A 23,507-nucleotide genomic window follows, 5' to 3' on the forward strand; every position below is an offset into this window, starting at 1 on the left:
CTGTTTAAATTTAAATAAGGTTTGACAGTTAACACTCAATCATGTTTTAATTTGCGTTCTCCATGGCAATACTTCTGCTAATCAAACAGCACACTCTTCTCATACAGACTAAACATGTTCCCTTTTCATTGGTATTCTTTTGAGTTGTACTGATGAGTGTGAGATGAAAAACTTTGCTTAAAAGAAATCTTTTGTCATTGCACAAGTTTTGTATTACCAAATGAGTCTTGTAGCAAATTAAACTGTTTTGGGGCTTACTTGGTTTGTTTTGTAAAATTTTGATACTGGACATGGCTTGTTTCATTTCTATCCACTTTCTTAAATCAGCCACCTCGCAACGCTCATCCTGTGGTGAAATTTTCCTGCGTTGATTGTGACCCAATGGTTATTGATAAATTGCCGTTTGATAAATATGAGCTGGAACCTTCACCTTTAACACAGTTTATTCTGGAACGTAAATCTCCTCATGTCTGCTGGCAGGTAAGAGAACCATGTACAATTTGTCTTTGGTTTACCTACACTTGAAAGTAACTTTCAGATGAAATCCTGCTAGAAATAATTGAAGAATGTCCTCATGATTAATTATGAATTAGAAATTTTAATTTTCTTGTTTGTAAAGATTACTGGTTATTGTTTCATGTTTTAAATGTATGAGCAAAGAAAATAATATTTAGGCCTTTTCTCAGGCACCTTATGTTTGAGGTGAAGACCGGTTGATTTACGGAGACTGTTTGATTGCTGTATTAAATGTTTGCTGTGTCAGAGACAAATAACTCATAAAAAGACAGGCGTGTTCAGGAAATGCAAAGTAGTTCAGCTTAGAAGTTTAAAAACTCTTGGTGATAACTGACTGCATTGCCACCTTGTGTATGCAACTCAGATCTGAAATGCCATGATGTACTTGACAATTTGACGTGTCTATGTTGTAATAACTGTTTGGCAGAGCGCACTTGAGAAATTGCTGAATATCGGGCTGTGGCTGAGGAGGCATTAAGGCTGTGTATTTAACTTGCCACTAAATCAGTATCCTACCTTTACTGTTGCGGTTCAGTTTTCAAAAGCAATGGTAAGGTGGTTGAGTGTCTGCTCATGGGACACAGTGGAGGGACTGCCATTTCATTGAGCCAGATACAAAGGTTGAGTTGTCATTTTTTTTTTGCATGGTGGTGTGACCACAGCTGAAACTGTCCCTCAGTGTTGCTGAACAAAGAGACTTGGAGTGCAGGTTCATAGCTCCTTGAAAGTGGAGTTGCAGGTAGATAGGATAGTGAAGAAGGCGTTTGGTATGCTTTCCTTTATTGGTCAGAGCATTTAGTACAGGAGTTGGGAGGTCATGTTGTGGCTGCACAACACGTTGGTGAGGCCACTGTTGAAATATTGCATGCAGTTCTGGTCTCCTTCCTATCCGAAGGATGTTGTGAAACTTGAAAGGGTTCAGAAAAGATTTACAAGGATGTTGCCAGTGTTGGAGGATTTGAGCTATAGGGAGTGACTGAACTGTCCTGTGCTGTTTTTTCTGGAGCGTCTGAGGCTGAGGGGTGACCTTTACAGAGTTTTATAAAATCATGAGGGGCGTGGATAGGGTAAATAGACAAAGTTTTTTTTCCCCTGGGGTCGGGGAGTCCAGAACTAGAGGGCATAGGTTTAGGGTGAGAGGGGAAAGATATAAAAGAGACCTAAGGGGCAGCTTTTTCATGCAGAGGGTGGTACGTGTATGGAATGTGCTGCCAGAGGAAGTGGTGGAGGCTGGTACAATTGCAACATTTAAAAGGCTTTTGGATGGGTATATGAATAGGAAGGGTTTGGAGGGATATGGGCCGGGTGCTGGCAGGTGGGACTAGATTGGGTTGGGATATCTGGTTGAAGTGGATGACTTGGACCAAAGGGTCTGTTTCTGTGCTGTACGTTTGTGACTCTATGACACTCAAACACTTTTATTAACAATGTTTTGGCAACTACTTGTAATTCTGATCTGTTTAAGAGAAGGTTCCATTTTCTGGCATGCTCCCTCGCTGCTTGCTGGAGCATGCTATGTTACATTTGATCAGTATATGGGAATGAATCACTATATGGGAATTAATAATTCAAACAGTCCCATAACTAGGCGTGGGTGTTAGCACAGCTGTGCAGATGGTACTGGTATGATCACCAATCATCTGTTGCTGTAATCGTGGCTGGGTGCACATTGATGTTTGTGATACCTTTGTGAAGATTGGTTAGTTTAGTTCATGGCTAGATTGCAATGCAGAATGATGCCGAAGGCATAAATTTACTCCAATCTCACTCTTGCTCTTCTCCCCCCTCTCTCGCTCTCGCTCTCCTCCACCCCCCCCCCCCACCCCCGTCCGTCTTTGCCTATCTCACTCACTCCCTCCTTCTTTGTCTGTCTGTTTCTCCTTCTTCCTCTCACTGTCCTTCACTCTACTCCCAGAGCCAGTGCTTTTTACAGCGTAGTACCCCTTCTCTTAAATAGTGAAATTGATTGATCTGCGAGGGTCTTTCAGATAATAACACGAAACTTGGGATGGAGGGGAGATCATTGAAACATCTCAAGATCATTGGGCCTCTGACATGACTGAGGAACTTGTGCAGACGTGAGCTGGAGCTGAGATGTCTGACCTTGATAACAGCAACCATTTTCCTGTGTGACGGGTATGACTCCAACCATCAGAGTTTGCCCCTGATGTCCATTTGCTAGAGCTCCTGGATGCCACACTTGGTTGAATGAGATCTTGATGTCAAGGGCTGTCACTCTCCTCAGTGAGCTGTTTTGTCTGTGCTTGAACCATGGCTATAATGGCTCTGGCAGAACCCAAACTGGTTACAAGTGAGCAAGTGCTGCTTGATAGTAGTTTGATCCTATTACTGATCAAGTGTCAGCTGATGGAGTGGCAATTAGATCTGTCCTGCTTTTAGTTGAAGGACAACTTTCCACATTGCAACTTTTCAAATTGGCAGGTAGTTCATAGTACCCCTACAGTGCATAGACAGGCTGTTTGGCCCATTGAGACCCACCAACCCTATCTATCTCCATTGCCCTGCATTTACGATGGTTAACCCATGTGGCTTGCCCAATGTTAGACGCTACAGGACTATTTAGTATGTCCAATTGACTTAAACTCCACATTTTTGGTTTGTATTAGGAAACCCACGCAGACTTTAGGGGAACGTGCAAACTCAGACTCAGTGAAGGCTGGAATTGAACCTAGGTCCCTGGTGCTGAGAGGAAGCAATGCTAGCCAGTGTGCCATTGTCCACCCGCTGTCCAATGCCAGTATTATAACTCTCCTGGAGAGCTTGGCTAGAGGAGTGGCAAGTTTTGGAAAATGTGTTCACTACTATTGCTGGAGTGTTTCAGGCCCATAACCTTTACCGTCTCCTGCCATTTTTTGTTATCTGTTTTTGTGTTGTACATATCTGTGGCTGTGAGACTTCAGGCTGAAGATTGCTATGAATGCTTCAGCCTTATCTTTTTATTGAACTTTTCTGCCATTGAGGATAGGGTTTTTGTGGAGCCTCCTCAGGTAGTGAATTGTTTAATTGTCCACCACCATACACAACTGGATGCGGTGTGCCTGCAGAGCTTTACATTTGATCCACTGGTTGTGGGATTGCTTAGCTCAGTCTGTCATGTGCTGCTTGGCATGCAAATAGGCCTGTTTGGCAGCTTCAACAGGTTGGCACCTCATTTTTGGTTAGATCTGGTGCTGCTCATGGCATGCCCTCTGCACTCTGCTTTGAACCAGGTTGATCCCCTCCTTGATGGTAATGGCTGATTGGGGGTCAAGTTCTGAGGCTACAGACTGTACTGGAGTGCAGTTCAGATGCTCTTGATGGTGTCCAGTTTTGAGTTGCTAGATCTATTTTAAATCAGTCCCATTTAGCATGGTGATAGTGTCACACAGCGCAAGGGAGGACATTCTCAGTGTGAGAATTGGGCTTTGTTTTCACCAGGACTGTGCAGTGGTCACTCTTACTGTCATGGACAGGTGCACCTACAGTCAACAGATAGGTAACAATGAAGTCACCTATGTTTCCCTCTTGCTGGTTCCCTCACCATCTACTGTATCCTTCAGGACCTGGCTGACTTGGTCAGTAATGATGCTGCTGAGCCAGTCTTGGTGATAGATATTCAAATCCCCCACCCAGAGTACGTTTTTCACCTTTGCCATCCTCAAGTGTTTCCCTGAAGTGTTCAACACTAATTTCAGTCAAGGGAGAGCAGCAGAAATCTTTTTCCACATTTAACCTGAAGCTGTGAGAATTCGTGGGGTCTGAAGTCAATGTTGAGGGCACCAGGGCAACTCACACCCAGCTGTGCACCACTGTGTCACCACAGTGTTGGGTCTGTCCTGCTAGGTGAGGACATATCCAGTGATGGTGAGGTCTGGGATATTGTCATACACATGGAATCATACCTTACAAACAATATCAGGCTGTTGTTTGACACAAACCCCTGATGTTAGTAAGGCAGACTTTGCAAGGTTGGTACAGCTGTTTCCACTTTTTTTTTCCAGTGCATAGGTCGATGCCCTGTGGTCTGTCTCGTCTCATCTCCTTGTTGAGACTTCGTAGCAGTTGATGCAACAGTATGGTTTGGGCAGCCATTTCAGAGGGCAGTTGAGAGTCAACCACATTGTTGTAGGTGTGAAGTCATATTCAAAACCAGGTGAGGATGACAGATTTCTTTCCCTGTAGGACATGAGTGAGCCTGTTATTACATCTTTTACATTAGGGGCTAACATTTCCCCATGTCAGATGTTAAACTAGCACACCTACTGTTGACTGTTTTATCCTCTCCCCTTGTTCTTTGAATAAGGGTAGTTTTCTGATCGTCTCAGACCTTTCTACAAGGCAGGCATTCTAGAAAGATTATTACCAGTGCATCTTCCCCCTCCAGCTACTTCCTTGCAAATCCTAGTATGCATCTCATCAGGTCTAGGCACTTATCAGCCTGTAGCTCCATTAGTTTCCTTAAAATGTTTTCTTTGATAGTTATTGTGCTTATTTCCTCGTCTCTATCACCCCCAACCCCTATTTTAGTTTATGGTGTTGTGGTTGGAGTGCCAGGCCTCTAGGAATTCTCTGGCATGTCTTTGCTTAGGGGAAAGTGAGGACTGCAGATGCTGGAGATCAGAGCTGAAAATGTGTTGCTGGAAAAGCACAGCAGGTCAGGCAGCATCCAAGGAGCAGGAGAATCGACGTTTCGGGCATGAGCCCTTCTTTCCTGAAGAAGGGCTCATGCCCGAAACGTCGATTCTCCTGCTCCTTGGATGCTGCCTGACCTGCTGCGCTTTTCCAGCAACACATTTTCAGCATGTCTTTGCTTAGCCTGTCCCAGGATAGGTGTGTTGTCCAGTCAAAATGACAGCAAGACTACGAAGATCCCTCGGAATCCTAGTAGCACTCAAACCCACCAATACTCTCAAACAAAAACTAACAAACTTAAAAGCCCCAGTACAACCCATGGACAAAACCAACGTCATGTACAAAATTCCATGCAAGGACTGCCACTACGTAGGACAAACAGGAAGAAAGTTAGCCACCAGGATACCCAAACACCAGCTAGTCACAAAAAGACATGACCCTCTCTCCCTTGTATCCCTACACACCGGAGGAAAAAAAACCCACCATTTCGACTGGGACAACACATCTATCCTGGGACAGGCTAAGCAAAGACATGTCAGCGAATTCCGAGAGGCCTGGCACTCCAACCACAACGCCATAAACAAACACACAGATCTAGATACCATCTATCAACCCCTCAGAAAACGAACAGGAAATGACATCGCCACAAACCCCAGGATCCTCATCCAGGACAAACTTATAAATAGAAAGCAGGAGACAACAGCTTCGCTTCACTTGGAGGTCGCCACTTATGTTACCTAGCCAGGTAATGAAACGTCTGGATATCAAACCTACAGCTCAGCGAGCAAAGCTACACCCTGAACCTGCTGTGCTTTTCCAGCAACACATTTTTCAGCTCTGATCTCCAGCATCTGCAGTCCTCACTTTCCCCTAAGCAAAGACATGCCAGAGAATTCCTAGAGGCCTGGCACTCCAACCACAACGCCATAAACTAAAATAGGGGTTGGGGGTGATAGAGACGAGGAAATAAGCACAATTGCAGTACACTCTTGGTTTGACCACTTAAGTTGATGTCATTGATAAGTCAGTGTTCCACATTCCTTTTTATTTTGTTATTGTGTCACAAATAATTTATGCCAGTTGAATGAGTGCTAAATAATGTTCCATCACTTAGCTTGAGGTGTAATCTCCCTTATTCCTCGCACCTCCGTGTTCACAGCTTGCTTATGGTGAGCCTTTCGGTGCTTCCTCTCGCCTAATTCGAATTTGCATTTTTGGTTGAATTTTCCATTTTGTTTAGCTGTTGGTTGCCACACTGAAAAGTAAATATGCTTCAGAGAAAAATCTGAAGTACAGCAAGAACAACTGGAAAAAAAAAAAGTCTACATGACCTCTGTTTATAACCTCTGTTTATATAGTGCTAGAAATACCATGTGTTTGGTTAAAAAAATAGTGCGACGACATTAAGAGAGTTGATTTTGATTGTGATATTTTTGATAGCCCTATTTATAGATCTGCCATGATATTCTATCAGAGAAACATAGCAAGGTGATTCTAATTAGACATCTTATTTTTCTGATGGGAGAAACAAAACAGTTGAATTTGCAAAGAATTTCCAGAATATTTTGTGAACATGTCTTAACTAATTTAGTTGGACATTTTGTGGAGGTCGCTGATGTAGATAATGGAAAGTGCCAGTGGGATGCATTGCGCATATGCACTTCCAGAAGATATCTGAGAATGCTCCACACAAGATTGTCAAAAATAAGTGTACTTGGAATTGGAGGTAGCATTATGACAATTCTCTGTTCTTGAAAATTTCTTGATTGATGGGAAGTGATTAAATTGGATTTCCCAAATCTCTGTTCTGGGACATTAGCTTCTAACTGCATGTTGTAATACTCTGGAGGAAGAGACAATTAGAACATAGACCATTACAGCGCAGTGCAGGCCCTTAGGCCCTCAATGTTGTGCTGACCTGTGGAAACCAATCTGAAGCCCATCTAATCTACACTATTCCATTCTCGTCCGCATGCCTGTCAAATGACCATTTAAATGCCCATAAAGTTGGCAAATCTACAACTCTTGCAGGCAGTACGTTCCATGCATCTACTACTGAGTAAAGAAACTACCTCTGGCATCTGTCCTAAATCTGTCACCCCTCAAAGCTCTGTTCTCTCATGCTAGCCATTACCATCCTAGGCAAAAGGCTCTCACTGTCCACTCTATCTAACCCTCTGAATATCTTATGTCTCAATTAAGTCACCTCTTATCCTCCTCCTCTCGAACACAAACAGCCTGAAGTTCCTCAACCTTTCCTCGTAAAGCCTTCCCTCCATTACCAGGCAACATCCTGGTAAATCTCCTCTGAACCCTTTCCAAAGCTTCCACATCCTTCCTTTAATGCAGTGACCAGAACTGCATGCAATACTCCAGGTGCGGCTGCACCAGAGTTTTATACAGCTGCAGCATGACCTCATGGTTCTGAAACTTGATCCCTCTACTAAGAGCTAAAATTGAGGCAATTGTTTGTGAGTTTGCATATCTGTCAGTTTTGGAGGTGTAGAGAGTTGTGAATGGTAGATGTTAAATGTGAAGTGATATGTACAGAATGAGTATGTGGGCAAAGCCATGAGAGATGCGGTTCAGTGTGGACTTTTATTTCTTGAAGTCTTTTGTGCTGAATCTGATCAAGATAAATAAGGATATTTTCTTCTCGGTGAAAAGAGCCAAATTAATTAATATGCATAAATTGCTGGATGGGTGGAGAGATGATTAATAGTACCCTTCAAAGGAAACTAAATTTTTGTTCATTCCTGAGATGAAGCTGGCCAGGCCAGCATTTATTATTTATCCCTGAAAGCCCAAAGGCAGTTAATAGTGGACCACATTGCTGTGGGTCTGGAGTAACATATAGACCAGGCCAGGTAAGGGTAGCAGATTTCCCGAAAGGACATTGAATTAATTTTTTTTGGTAGCCATTAGGTAAGATTTGTATTTGACACTTGCCTGTCCCCAATATGTATCAGAGGTACATTTTACACTTGCGTCAGGCATTACTTGGGACAGCGATTATCCTGGCTAGCTCTTTGAAAGAAGTATAATGGACTGAATGACCACCTGTCCTACAGGTTTTTCTACTTCTGATGACCAAGTAAAAAAACTTAATGCCATGTTGGCCTTCACCTGAAGGTGGTTAGAGCTCAGAAGTGAGTAGGATATCATTAGGATGTACAGAGCCTAGCCTTGGCCTGGATAGCAAGAACTAGCCAGGCTGTGGGCTGCTGAGGGGGTCAAATAACCTTTCTGAACTGAGATTACAAGATTTTTTGGATTAGGACATCAACACATGCAGCAAAGCTGAGTAGCTGAAGTTGAGGAACACATATTTGCTGAATTGGCTTGAGGTAAATGATCTAAATCTCTTAATGTGTTCTCTGGTTTGTGTATATTGTTTCCTTTGTTCATCCATGGGATGTGAGCATCACTGGTGTGGCCACTATTTATTGCCCATCTGGCATCACCGTTGAAACTAAATGATTTGAAACAGTGCTTCCAGAGGGAATTTAAGAGTCCACCATTGGCACTGGAGCTGCCATCATGGGATTTGAGTCCACTTGCCCAGGGCATCAGCTTGGGCTTTTGGGTTATTAGTGCGGTGATATGACTGTCACCGTATCACCTTTGTTAATCAGCGGATATACAGGTAATGTATTTTGTAAAATCTTTGATTTGAGGTATGGATTTCCCAGAGGCACAGACTCTGGAGCCATCACTGGCAAGTTTACATACAAAAAGGGTCAAGAGTAAGCCATTTGGCCCCTTGAGCCTGCTCTGCCATTTAAAAAGATAGTGACTGATGTGATTATAACCATAAATACACATTGCCGCCTCCCTGAGTTTCTTTCACTCTATTATAACAAGTGATTCATGAGTGAAAAGCAAAGCAAAGCAGGAGTGTGAGAATCTGTTGTCATTTCGTAAAGTTCTGTTTTTCCTACTTCAGTTACTTTTAACGTAGTGTATGTTCCCTGCTGTAACACTGATCTGATAAATGTTCATTTTTGTTGATTGAAAAATATCAGTTGATAGCTATCTAGGCAGCTAAGTTCCGAACCTGACTTCAGACTACCTACATAACAAACACTAACCCATCAAATTGTCATTCCAGGTATATGTGAACAACAGTGGGAAATATAGTGACCTGGGTCATCCTTTTGGTTACCTAAAAGCTAGTACAGCTTTGAATTGTGTTAACCTTTTTGTGATGCCTTACAACTATCCTGTACTGCTTCCACTCCTAGGTAAGTATAACATTTTACAAGGAATTTAATGGAACTCCACGTTTTAAGGTTAACAGTGAAAGTGCCTGCATTAGTTTATTTTGCATTTTTGTGTCACAAGGTAAAATGTTTCAACTGTAATTTTGCTATGAACACGTCACCAAATCCAATTACTCTGATTACAAATGAGAATTGGTAGCTAAGAAGTTACTTGAATTGAAATAACTTCTCTAGTGTCTGTGCCATTGAGCCAAAGGTTCTAGTACAGCAAAACGTGCCACCTATGCCTTTCAAATTTATAATGGGCTAGCTTTGTAATTTAATAAGAATGCCTTTTGAAATAGAATCATATGATCATTTCTTACATATTTTAAGACCAATTGAAAATAATAATCCTTCAAAGAAGTGTTGACTTGTCCTCTAAAGTTGAGATTGTCTGCTAACCTTTGAGTGTTACCGAGTAATGCAGTTATAATCTCAAAGCATTGCACGTTAAAATGAAGGGTAACAGATTGGGGCCTTTTTATTTGCTGGCAGGCATATAGCTATAGGCAGTTTAACTTGTTTGGTTTTGTGTCAGTATGCATCTTTGTAAGCACATTCTAGGTACTGCAATCAGGGTTCTTCATTTTGTTTATGTTGAGTATAATCCTTAGAATAGAAATAACCTTCTAGCTCCTGTTCAGGTTAAGCTCAGCTGTGCTGCGACGGCATGAGTTGACACCGCTTCGGCCAATGCATAATGCACTGATACACTCTGAATGGGTGCCTGTCTTTTTGTCATCTTTGGCTACTGATTGCGCATTGACCAAAAATTCTATTGTTTGCATTCAAAACAAGTAGTTGGTTAAAGTTAGTTGATCTTCAGTTCAACGAATTGAAGATAAATGTTTTGCAAAAAAATTGTTGCATTTACTATGTTGGGAAATAGCTGGAATTGGAGGCATTTGGAAACTGGAGAAAATTGAGTTAAATTTAATAGATAATTTGAGTAGTACAGTGCATTGATGTGGTTGGTGTTCAGTTATGACTGAAAGAGTGCTGTCAGTGGAATCAACAGCCTTCCTAAGATGGATGGAAAAGACTGCTCTATTCATTTGTAGCATCTCTTCAGCGCATCATAAAACATGCATAGATACCTTACCTAAGCTTTTGCCATGGGGATAACATTTCTATTATAATGAATAAGTCCTAACAACATGGCTACAGTGAATCTAAAATGTCCCAGTAATGATGTTTTGTTGCTTACTGCAAATTGTGGAACATTAGGTACCATTTTTATAAAGTGTCTTTGTTGGCATGGACAAAGGCCCACCACTTGACAGGTTGACGGGATGGGCTGACCAAGCTGCAGCTGTTCTCCTGCCAAAATGAGACTTCAGTTCCACACGTTCTGACCATGTTCATAAAATTGATATACAATGAGATCACTATCATGTCTGCTTTTCCATTTGATCTGGAATCTACAAAGCAAAATCTCATGGATGCATAATCTCGCTGTTGTTTGTTTGAAAGAATGTTCTCGAAGTCGAGATGTTTAACAGTGGACAGGATGGGGTGTGGGTCACGTACAAATGAACAATTAAATATTCTCTTCTGAACTCGGCAGCACAAATGAAGCATTTTTGCACGAAAAATATGACTGCTCTGGCCAACCTGCAGTCATGTGCTAATTAACCCCAAAAATAGGCCATTTTGGGCTGTTAAACAATCACAGTGTTAATTATTTCTTAATAGAAGGAACATGCAGTATATCTGACATGGAAATTGGCAGAGTTGCTCATCACTGGTCTTTTGTGCTTGAAAAGTTAATGGGGCTGTTACTTAAAAGCCTAAGTTTGTGCCGTCACTGAGAAAACAGTCTTTGCTTCTCAGCCTTGGTATTACTGTATGTTGCATTTTGTTTGTTGTACATGAATCTAATGATGGTTGTATATATGTGTGTTTTTACATGTCCGGAGAAATGCAATCAGCACCAACTGGGCCTGACCAATAAGCCTCTCTCTCGACTTCCTCTGACAGTCAGAAAACATGGTTCATTGGTCGACACCAAGGCCCGCCATTGCTGTTGCATTGTTTCATGGGTAGGTAACTTTTGCTAAACTCGGGTGTTATGTGACATTTTCTCGTGCAATTGCTTCTACCCTGCTTATTTGGATTTCTTCACGTAACATTTTAAGTTATTTATTGTAGTTTACTGATAGCATGTACTGAACCTATTGGGATGATACTGCATCAGCAAGTGGACTGCATTTCATTGCCTGTCTCTCTGCAAGCTTGAGTTAGTGTAACATCTAGAGGAGCAGATGGAATATTTGGTTGATAATGTAATGTTTAAAATTGATTTGTTTCTCACATGGAAGTTCTGTTCACCTATGACCCTTATTCTTGCTGGTCTACATTGGTCCTGCAATGTCTCAATTTTAAAATTCTCAATCTTGTCAGCGAGTTTTGAGAAGATTTGTAGCTCAGGTTGAGGTTCTGGATGTGGGTTTGCTCACTGAGCTGGAAGGTTAGTTTTCAGACGTTTTGTCATCATACTAGGTAACATCAGAGGCTCCGGATGAAGCAGTGGTGGTAAGACCTGCTTTCTGTTTATGTTTCGCTTTCCTTCGATTGGTGATGTCATTTTCTGTTCTTTTTCTCTGGGGGTGGTAAATGGGATCCAAGGTCAACGTGCTTGTTGATAGAATTCCATTTGAAATTCCGTTTAGGAATTCTTGTGTGTGTCTCTGTTTGGCTCGTCTGAGGATGGATGTGTTGTCCCAGTTGGAGTGACGTCCTTCTCAGCGTTATGTTAGCATACTAGTGAGAGTGGGTCATGTCTTTTTGTGGCAACTTACCAAACAGAGACATGCACGCAAATTCCGACAAGCACGGCATTCTAACTGGAGCTCTATCAGCAAACAGTTGACTTGGATCCCATTTACCGCCCCCTGGCATAAACAACAGGAAATGGCATCACCAACCTAAGGAAACGGAAACACAAATAGAAAGTGGTCCATTATCACCAATGCTTCTTGCGGAGGCTCCCTGATGATGTTACCGAATATGGTGACAAAACGTCTGCAAACAAACCTTCCAGCTCAGCGAACAAACCTACATCCAGAATCTCAATCTTGTGTTCAAATTGGATTGTGATCTCTCCTCTCTAGCTCTGCAGTCTTTAAATCTGTGGTTTCTTTTGGATTCTCACTTCATCCAAGCTCTGGATTGATGTCAGCCTCTCCCTCATGATGCTCCTTCGAATCTACCTCTGACAAAGTATTTTGTTATCTGTCCCAGGGTCTCATTTTATCTGGCACCCTCTCGACGTGTTTTGGGATGTTTTACCATAAACTCATTGTTTAAGGTGTTATGTAAAAACATCTCCTCTTAAATGTTAATCATATTTCCTCAGGCTTCACTGATGCAGAAGTGACCCTGCACCACAGAGTTGAACAATTGTGATCATGTGACGACTGCTTCCTCTTGTTTATCCCAATTTTCTTTCCAAAGGGACTATAGAATGATCATATTATTTTCTCTATTAGTAACAGGCAAATTAAATTGTTGTTTCACAGTCATGGCTTTGGATTATGTCATACCACACTGAACATTTTGGTTTCAAATTGGTTATCTTTTTGGCAAATCTTAAATAATGTTTAAGTTCAGATAGTGACAAGAAATGTAAAATTCTTTGTGTCTCTTTTCAAAAATAAGCAGTCTAATTTTTGGGTAGTTTCACCATGAGGAATTGGGTTAGAATGAGGGGAGTCGTGTAGTATGATGGATCATTTAAACTACGACCTCATATTGGATTGTTATGGAACTGTACACTTTTACTCCAATATTTCAGGAGACTGTTGATGGTACTTGTAGTGTTGCAGATGTTCTAATCTCACTGAGAATATTATTGTGGTTCTAAAGTGCTCCTGAACTTGTTAAAAGTTATGCATTAGTTGAACAATACAATCCCAAATCCTGTATTCCTAGTTAACAAGAATGGCTTTTGCATTCCAACCAATGGTTCCAACTTGTGATATGTTGGTTATTTCCTGAGCTGCTTCATGTAACGATAAAGATTTTTGAAAATGGTTCTCAATCTCTGAGCTACTTAACCACAGCTATAAACTGTGGATATTAGCTTTCTCTACCCTGTTTCTCACTCCTCCACCTCCCCGCCTCAAAAAAAACCGTACTGAATGCTGCCACTGTTAAGTTTATCCTTACTAATTCTGGCTCTGCTCAGAAAACCTTATTTTCAGTGAACTGATTTTAATTTTCTTGCCTTGCAAGAGACCCACTTCCTGTGACTTGCCATTTCCTGCCACTGCGTTGGCCTGCTGCTGCAGCCTGTTGAATTGGCTGAGCACTTCAAGCTTTGAGGGAGGCAGCATATGTTTACCAGATTGATGCCTGGTCTCTATGGAGGTTAGAGTGGTGCTTCAATCCAAGTTTTTGAGATATGAAAGGGAACTGATGGTATTCATAAAATTTATTCCCAATCTTCGAGGAGTCTAGGACTCAATAGTAGTCCAAAAAATACAGCTTGAACTTTGAGTGAAATTGGAAAACACCAGTAAATACCCAAGTTTGCAGTTCTCTTCTGCAAACAACGGTTGATGGGTAACCAATTGTAAAATAAAACCTGGAGATTCATCTATTTTAGTTATCAGAAGATATTAAGGAATATGGGACCAAGGTGGGGTATACAGATTTAGTTCATGGTCTTACTAAATGTGAAAACAGGCTGGAAGAACTGAACAGAATGCTTCTATTCCAACTTTCTGTTCAGCATGTTTCTATTGTGGTGGAAAACAATGTGGTGACATGGGCACACTGCTATAAAGTATGTACACAGCAGATTTTCAAACCTGCTCACTCTCTCCATCACAGCATAACTTGAGCTGGAATGGCAGGTTTCCATTTTCAAACAAGCAGTCATTAAGTTCAGAACTGATTGACTTTGTATCTGCTTCCTGTCCTGAGTCATAGGTGGAAGACCGAAGTGATTTTTCATGGTTTCAGGCTAGCTGCTACAGATATTCAATACTCAGATCACCCATCTGGAACAAAATAAAGCTGCTTTAGCTTGGTGATTCCATGGAGCATACAAATTAATATTTGTAGTGCCTTTATAGTGGCCGCCTTATTGGCCCTGCAAACCTATGGTATTGTTGTGTTAAATGATAGAGTGACCTGACTCTAAATATGACAAAATCTTCCATCAACTAATATCATAATCAAGGGAGAATCTGGTTACACACATATATGAGCTTATTATGGTCCTGTTTTTATAAATTAAGTTTTTCAATTCTGGTTTTAAATTTACAGTTAGCAGTTAACTCTTACTCAAACTATTGAATGTATGACTATTTGGTGCCCTAGACTTTTGGATTATTTTGGTGTGTGATGGTTTGGATTCTCATGATATAGGTGTGAGCAGCCACAAAATGAAACTGTAACTGAACAACAAAATCTCACCACCTCTTGACCACCACCATCATCAGAAACTCGCTTCTTGCCCCCCCCCCCCCAAAAAAAAGATATTGCACACGAGCCATCCTTGATGTACTTTTCAATTGATGCTTGGTTTCCAGGAGACTAGGTTGTGCTGCTTTCGTAATGGAAGCTAAATCCTGCTACACAGTTGTGAGAATGGGTAAAATAAGCAGTTTTCTTTGATTTTAAATGAGGACCTAAGTGGCTTGTAATGTGGATTCAAACACAGTTGGAATTGGAGAAATTGCCTAAATTAATCTTTGGGGTTTTGACAGCCAGAAGAGATGAAAATCTCCAAACTGTGACTCAATTTATTTTTATTCCAAGACCCTTTTTCCACAGTTCCCAATTACTTGTTTACTTGAAATGTGGATTTTGTTGCATAAATTATTAATGCTCCATTGAAAACCTTGAGTCTGGTATTAAAGATTAGCCCACCTAAAAATAAATTGGAGCGTACAGTGGATTGTGATTTGTAATACCATTGAATGGGTTGAAGCAGGTTTGAACTTCTTTCCCATTATTCACTTTCTGCTCTGACAACAGAGTAAGGTTTTTAAGCAGGTTGCCTTCCTATTGGCAGGAGGGTAGGATCCTTTTTTTAAAAAAAAAGATCCATCTGCTTCACTAGAAAATAACACTGATTTTAAAATCTAGATCAAATTGCACAATAGAGTATTTCTTGTTTGACTTTGTCTGAATTACAATTCATTGTTTGGTTTTTGTTTTGCAGATGATTTGTTCAAAGTGCATAAACTGAAGCCAGTTATGAAATGGCGGCAAGCATTTGAAAATTACTTGAAGACAATGCCTCCCTATTATATCGGGGTACGCTTCATTTGATATTTTGCACATGGCTAATGTGGTTAGAGATATGTGATTCATCAATTTGAGGCTATAGATGCCAAAATAATGGCATATGGGTGTTGTTACTTTGTAAAGTTTTTTGTTTGGATAAGACAATCCTTTCAGAACAGGGACTTAATCTGCAATCTGTCAGCCCATGGAATGCCCAGACATCCAACAGTTTTTCTCTCTGGTTTATTGCTGGTAGAGTAAACATTCAAATCCATGAACTTTTTTTCAGTATAGAATAATCAAGGACTTATTATTGCTTGGTTATTTTAGGGCATTTGGAGGAGACTGAGCTGAGGTCAGAAGTGAATGTAAGCTGTCTCCAAAAATGAGATGATTTTATTTCAGACCAGTTTACGGAATGAGTTACTTAAATAGAAGAGTTTAGTTTGTGCTGTTTCTAGACTAGGAGTGTTTGCTTTGAAATCTGCTTTGAAATTGTCAGAAGTTCAGATTCAGACTATTGTAAGAAGCCTCCCCAGTTCAGAGGATAGAAACTGGGAAGAATTAGTCATTTGGTAGAGATTGGAATTCTCTGAATTTGAGTTACTGACAAGTGATGGTGTTGAGAAATAGGTTGAAATTTTGTTCAGCTAGACAATTTAAGATTTTTCTGTATTCTATATCTAAATAACATTTTTTTGTTTTCACTTTTTGTGTAATAAACTTCCGTTCTGGTGTTCAAGACACTCTGCAGACTCGTGTGACACTTTCAGTGACTGACCACTATGTTAACAGAGATAAAACAAAAATCTCTTAACTAGAGTGCTTTCTGGAATCTGACTTGTTCAATAATACCATCAAATGGGATCATAACAGTAGGTATTTAGGTTAAATGCTCAAGGTGAGGTACTTTGCCTGCAGCCAGTTAATACTTCACACAGTTAAAAGAATTAATTTTTAAAAGCATGGTATCTTTTTGTACTTTAACCTTGAATTGGAGAAAGTGGGAGAGAAAGCTTGTATTTGAACTTATTGCTGAATGTTAATGCTTAGAGGTTTTTGGTTGTGGGTTTTAGTTGTACTAATAGCTCTATCTTGCTGTTCTGTCGAGTAGTAGGGCAAGCACAAAACAATGATTTTAAAATTCCATATGATATTGGCTTCTTTCTTTCTGTTCATGGTGTCAAGGGATTAAATATTAACTTCACTCTTAAATCATTTCCTAACTTCATTACTACAAGACTTGGAAATTGAAATGTTGAAAAATTGATAATGTTCAAAGTACTCTGCAGTTCATGACTGCATCTATGAAGAGGGCTAGAGCCAATATTTCAACAAAAAGTTCACAGATCTGAAATATTAGTTCTATTTTTCTCCTCAGATTTCCAGATCCTTTCAATTGGCTACACTGTGTTGTATGAGTAAATAATTACATACATTAGATCAGAAATTAGGACATTCAGCCCATTGATTCTGCGCCACCGTTCAAGCATGGCTGATAAGTTTTTCAACCCCATTCTCCTGTTTTCTTCCCATAGCCAAGAACTTAGCTATCTCGGTATTAAATATGCTCAATGACCTGACCTTCACACCCTTCTGTGACAATGAATTCCACAGATTCACCACCCTGGCTAAAGAAGTTTCTCCCCATTCCAAAGGGTCTAAGGCTGTGCCCTTGGGTCCTTGTCTCTCCTGCCAATGAAAACATCTTCCCAATGTCCACTGTCCAGGCCAGTCAGTATTCTGTAAGTTTCAATCAGTCAAAGTTGAGGACTTCGAGGGCAACTTCCTCCTGATTGTATGCCATTGTGCTTTCACCATTGTTCTGTCAGTGAGACAGGACATAGCCAGCGATGATGACTGTGTTGTCATGTTCAGAAGTCACGCTACACCAGGTTATAATTCAATATTTAAAAGTTTTATCCAAGGTTTATTTAAAGTATCAAACTTTGAGTGCTGCTCCTTGATCAGGTGAAGTGATTTTGTCCACCCCAGTCCAACACTGACATCTCTACATTTATGGTATTGTCATGAACGTGCATTGTAAGATGTGTTTTTACATTAGCTCACCCATGTTTGTAAGGAAGACTTTCAAGGGTCAACAGACTATGTATGCTGTTGCCATTTCAGGTGCCTTAGTCAATGCCACGTGGTCTGTCCAGTTTCACTGCTTCCTTTCGACTTTATCGTGGTTAATATAATGGAGTGGCTTGCCAGGTCATTTCAGAGAGTAATTAACAGGAAATAATGTTGCTGTTGGCCTGGATTTCCATATAAGCTGGACCAGGTAAGGACAACAGTTTTAGTTTCTCTGTCTGACTCATGAGAGTTCTTTGAGGAAATCTCAGCCGAGTGGATAGAGGGGAACCAGTAGACATGTTATAGTTGGACTTTGAGAAGGCATTTGATAAGGTACGTCCTAAGTTTGAGACATGAAATAAGAGCCCAGATGTCAGAAGTAGTGTATTGATTTGGATAAAGGGCAGGAAACAGCCCAGAGTGGAGATAAGGTGTTCTTTCTCGTGTTGGTGACCTGTGACCAATGGGATTCCACAGGATCAATGCTGAACCTCAACTGATCACTAAACTGTGTGTGTGGGGGTCGGGGGGCGGTCAAGGAAGGAAGTGAATGTACTGCAGCCCGATTTGGAGACAACACAAAAATGGGTTGCAAGATAGGTTGTGACAGGGGTAAAAAGTGTTTACAAAGCTGTGGATAGATTGAATGGGCAAAAAGTTGACAAGTGGCAAATGTAGTGAAAAATGTGAAGTTTGTTTTGGGAGGGAGAACAAAGCAATATTAAATGGGGAGAAAACTGCTGAAAGCTGCAAAACCCAGCGACCTGAGGATATTTGTGCACGAAACACAGAGCTAGGACACAGGTGCAGCAAGTAATCAGGAAGGCGAATAGAATGTTGACCCTTATTTCAAGGGGGTTGAATTGTAAGTGTAGTCAAGTCTTGATGGAACTGTAAAAGGTGCTAGTGAGACCACACCTGAAGAACTGAGAGCAGTTTTGGTCCTCTTATTTAAGGAAAGATATAATTGTTTTTGGAGGCAGTTCAGAGAAGGTTCCCGAGGGTGAACCATGGTATGGAGGATTGTCTTCAGAGCAAAAGCGAAACAGACTGGGACTCTACTCAGGGGAATTTGGAAGAATGGAGAAGTGATCTCATTGAAACATACAGGATTCTCAAGGAGCCTGACATGAAATGCTGAAAGGATATTCCCCTCAAGGGAGAGTCTAGGACCAGAGGGCATAGCTTCAGAATAAATGGGCAATGATTTCAGGACTGAGATGACGAGAGATTTCTTCTGAGGATTGTGTCTTTGTAGGGGGAGAGTCCTTGGGTATATTTAAGGCTGAGATAGATTCTTGACTAGTGGGGGAATCGAGGGTGAAAGGAAAAGGGCAGGAAAGTGGGCGTGAGGAATGTCGGATTATGCTTGATCATATTGAATGGTGGAGCAAGCTTGAGCCAATTTCCTCTTCCCTGTTCACACTACTTATGGTCTTTAGTGCATGGAATTAGTGAACCAGATGAGCTAATATGGCATCCATCATAATCATCATTAGACTCCCATTTCAAGATGTTTTAAGATTTAAATTCTGTGTACCGTGGTGAGATTCAAACCATTGCCCCAGAGCACTGGGGGAAGTGATGGCCTCATGGTATTATCACTAGACTGAGAGTCCAGAGACGCAGGTAGTGTTCTGGGGATCAGGGTTGAATTTTCCCATGACAGATGGTGGAATTTGAATTTAATAAAAGTTGTAATTAAGTGTCTAATGACAGTGAAACCATTGTCGATTGTGGGGGAAAACTCATATCGTTCACTAATGTCCCTTGGGGAAGGACACTGCTGTCCTTAGCTGGTTTGGCCTGCCTTTGACCCCAGACCCACAGCAATATGGCTGAATTGTAACTGCTCCCTGGGATGGACAATAAGTGCTGGTCTGGCCAGTGATGCCCTCATCTCACTAAGAATCAAAAAAAACCTTGAAAAATTTCCTGGGTCCCTGGTTTGCACTGCTGCTTTAGTGCCTGGGACCCAATTCAGTTCCACCCTCAGGCAGAATTTGCACATTCTCTCCATATCAGCATGAGTTTCCTGCAGGTGCTCAGGTTTCCTCCCACAGTCCAAAGGTCATGTGGATTGATGATGCTAAATTGCCCACAGTGTCTGCGGATTTGCAGGTTTCGGTGAATCAGCCATGCACAGCTACAGGGATAGGGTAGGTGGGCTGAGTCTGGGTGGGATGCTCCGGAGTGTTGATGTGGACTCAATGGACCACACTGTAGAGATTCTGTGGTACAGTTACAGTTGGGGAATCTAGATAAGGTGGTGAGAGGATGCTGTCGTGGTACTGTGGCATAGTGTGTTGCTAGCAGGTATCAACAATAATTGGCTTAATAGTGATTTAAACTATGGTGAAATGGGTATTGTCAAGCAGCATTGTAAACCACTAGGCCAAAGAACAAGATTGGTATGAGCTACTCACCAGCAGCATTCACTCTCTTCAATTTCTCATAAATAATGTCTTTTTAGTCAGTTGTGCAACTGGAATATATGAAGCATGTTTGAAGTGCAGTTACTTTGCTGGTATAAGAAACACCAATGTATCATCCTCGAAGTGAGCAGGTTCCCACAAGCAGCAATTTTAATCTGATGTAACAATATCATGAAGGACACCAAAGAGAACATGCCCACTTGGCTGAGAAGGGTGCAGCCATGAGATTGTCCACCCAAAAGTGCAGATGAGGCCTCTGCTGAAGTAGACCTTCAGCAGTACAGCATTCCCTCTACTCCATTGAAGTGTCCACTTGATATTGAGCTTTAAACTCTGGAGCTATACTTCCCAAGCAATTTAACACTGATCCCCATTTCACATTTGAGATTTGTTGTAGCTCCTCAGTGAGAATTAAGAGTGTGGATTGGGGCTTTGAGCTGCGAGGGCAGAGGCTTACTATAGAGATGGGGCACAGCTTTTATAACTTGTTTGGAAATCCAAGGCAGTCTTTCCCCTCTTTGCATTCAGGGCCCTAACATTTCAGTTGGCGACCACATGGGGTGTTCTGGCCCTGATGTTTGGAGGCCCTGCTCAATGAGACTTGGAACCATAACCTTCTTTCACTGAAGTGCAAATTTTTGCATTTTTATATTCCAAAAATTTGGAAATGGAAACTTTTATTTCACTCTGCATGTTTTTTCTTAAAATGATGCAGAACAGAAACCTGCCATGCCCAGCATCTACTGAATCTGCATGTTTTCTTAAGCCTGTCTAGTTAGATATTTGGATAATGCTGGAAATCTGATCCAAATGAGATTAATGCGCGATTAGTAGGTTAAGCTGCATCGCAAACTCTCCCTTGAGCTCTTCCATTGTGGCTTTACTGTTGTCATACTACAAAGTGTACAACTCCGTTAAATATGGGAACTCATGAACCATGGGGTCCACGTCAGCATGTCATTGAGGCTGGGTTTTTCATTTTTGCTGATTAGGACATTTGCTGTATTCATATTGTGTAAAACTTCTCAATCATTTTTTCTTCAAACCTGGCAGAGATCTTTAAAATTAAATTTATCTGTGGTCTTGATAAGCTAGATGTGGGGGAGACTAGATCTAAAAACTTTCCAATAAATATGAAATGCTCAACAATAAATCAAATGGGAAATTGAGGAATTTGTTTTTACCTGGAGAGTGGTTAGTATATGGAACTTATTCCAATAAAGAGCAGTTGAAGTGAAAAGCAGATATATGGACAAACAGAAACCATGCTGACGGGCTGTCAAGAACAATGGTAGGAGGAAACGGAGTTGATTATTACTTCTACATTTTGAATAGTCCAGTGCTCATACAAAACAAAATCTTCACAATACATTGTATTATCTTAAATTTTGATTTAGTTTAAATGCACTAACAAGAGCTCCCCATCCGTACCTGGGAAACTCAAAGTACTGTAAGCCACAAACTGAAATGGCAGCTTTATTTGGGTGGTATGTTTGAATAGACCAAGTATGATAGGGTAGACATTATGTGGTAGGGGAGGAAAAGGAGGGTGCCAACCACCTCAATTTGAATATTTAGCGTTGGAGGTTTTAACAGTTTGAGGGTTTTTAAAAATGTACAGGGTATATATTTTAACAAGTTTCTGTACCTTTACGGCATACTTGCCTGTACACTGAGCTGTACAGATTCCTATTGGTTGTAATAGGTTAGACGATCTAGAATGATTTTGTCATGGTCCTTGAATTGGAGAATCCAGAGAAAGTATATTCCTATTTGGGTGAAAGGAAAGGCTGGTAGGTGTAGGGAATGCAGGATGTCTAAAGAAATTGAGGGTTTGGTTAAGAAAAAGAAGGAAGCATATGTCAGGTACAGACAGGATAGATTGAGTGAATCCTTAAAGAATAAAGGCAATAGGACTATACTGAAGAGGGAAATCAGGAGGGCAAAAAGGGGACATGAGGTAGCTTTGGCAAATAGGGGCAAGGAGAATCCAATGGGTGTTTACAAATACATTAGGGACAAAAGGGTAACTAGGAAGAGAATAGGGCCCCTCAAAAATCAGCAAGGCAGCCTTTGTATCGAGCTGCAGAAAGTGGGGGAGATACTAAACGAATATTTTGCATCAGTATTTGCATCAGTGGAAAAGGATATGGAAGATATAGAATGTATGGAAATAGATGGTGACATCTTGAAAACTGAAAAATATGTTGCTGGAAAAGCGCAGCAGGTCAAGCAGCATCCAAGGAGCAGGAGAATCGACGTTTCGGGCATAAGCCCTTCAGGAATGAGGAAGGTGTGCCAAGCAGGCTAACTCCCCCTCTCACTCCGCCAAGGACATGCAGGTCCTTGGCCGCCTCCATCGCCAGACCATGGCAACACGATGCCTAGAGGAAGAGCACCTCATCTTCCGCCTAGGAACCCTCCAACCACGGGATGAATGCAGATTTCTCCAGCTTCCTCATTTCCCCTCTTCCCCCCCCCCCCCACCTTATCTCAGTCCCAACCCTCGGACTCAGCACCGCCTTCTTGACCTGCAATCTTCTTCCTGACCTCTCCGCCCCCACCCCCTCTCCGGCCTATCACCCTCACCTTAACCTCCTTCCACCTATTGCATTCCCAACACCCCTCCCCCAAGTCCCTCCTCCCTACCTTTTTATCTTAGCCTGCTTGGCACACCCTCCTCATTCCTGAAGAAGGGCTTATGCCCGAAACGTCGATTCTCCTGCTTCTTGGATGCTGCCTGACCTGCGCTTTTCCAGCAACACATTTTTCAGCTCTGATCTCCAGCATCAGCAGTCCTCACTTTCTCCATCTTGAAAACTGTCCATATTACAGAGGAGGAAGTGCTGGATGTCTTGAAATGCATAAAGGTGAGTAAATCCCCAGGACTTGAACAGGTGTACCCTAGAAGTCTGTGGGAAGCTAGGAAAGTGATTGCTGGGCCTCTTGCTGAGATATTTGTATCATCAATAGTCACAGGTGCGATGCCAGACAACTGGAGGTGGTGTCACTATTTAAGAAGGGTGGTAAAGACAAGCCAGGGAACTATAGACCAGTGAGCCTGATGTCGATGGTGGGCAAGTTGGAGGGAATCCCTGAGGGACAGGGTGTATATGTATTTGGAAAGGCAGGGACTGATTAGGGATAGTCAACATGGCTTTGTGCATGGGAAATCATGTCTCTCAAACTTGATTGTTACTTCAAAACATTCAGAGGATCGATGAAAGCATAACAGTAGATGTGATCTATATGGACTTCAGTAAGGGGTTCGACAAAGCTCCCCATGGGAGATTGATTAGCAAGGTTAGATCTCATGGAATAAGGGATTACTAGCCATTTG

General features: G+C 41.5%; 1 protein-coding gene across 1 annotated transcript in view; it reads left to right on the forward strand.

Moving 5' to 3' along the window:
• LOC122554966 (integrator complex subunit 6-like) overlaps positions 1-23,507 on the forward strand; it is a 96,265-nt gene that overhangs the window by 37,911 nt on the left and 34,847 nt on the right. Inside the window, exons 7-9 of the mRNA XM_043700434.2 lie at positions 328-480; positions 9,260-9,392; positions 15,589-15,683. Of these exons, the coding sequence (XP_043556369.2) occupies positions 328-480; positions 9,260-9,392; positions 15,589-15,683 (381 nt within the window). The remainder of the gene's footprint in view (positions 1-327; positions 481-9,259; positions 9,393-15,588; positions 15,684-23,507) is intronic.

Source organism: Chiloscyllium plagiosum, unplaced genomic scaffold (genome assembly GCF_037043375.1).
Source record: "Chiloscyllium plagiosum isolate Xiang-an unplaced genomic scaffold, Cpla_swu_hap1 HiC_scaffold_12, whole genome shotgun sequence".
NCBI classification, from domain to species: Eukaryota; Metazoa; Chordata; class Chondrichthyes; order Orectolobiformes; family Hemiscylliidae; genus Chiloscyllium; species Chiloscyllium plagiosum.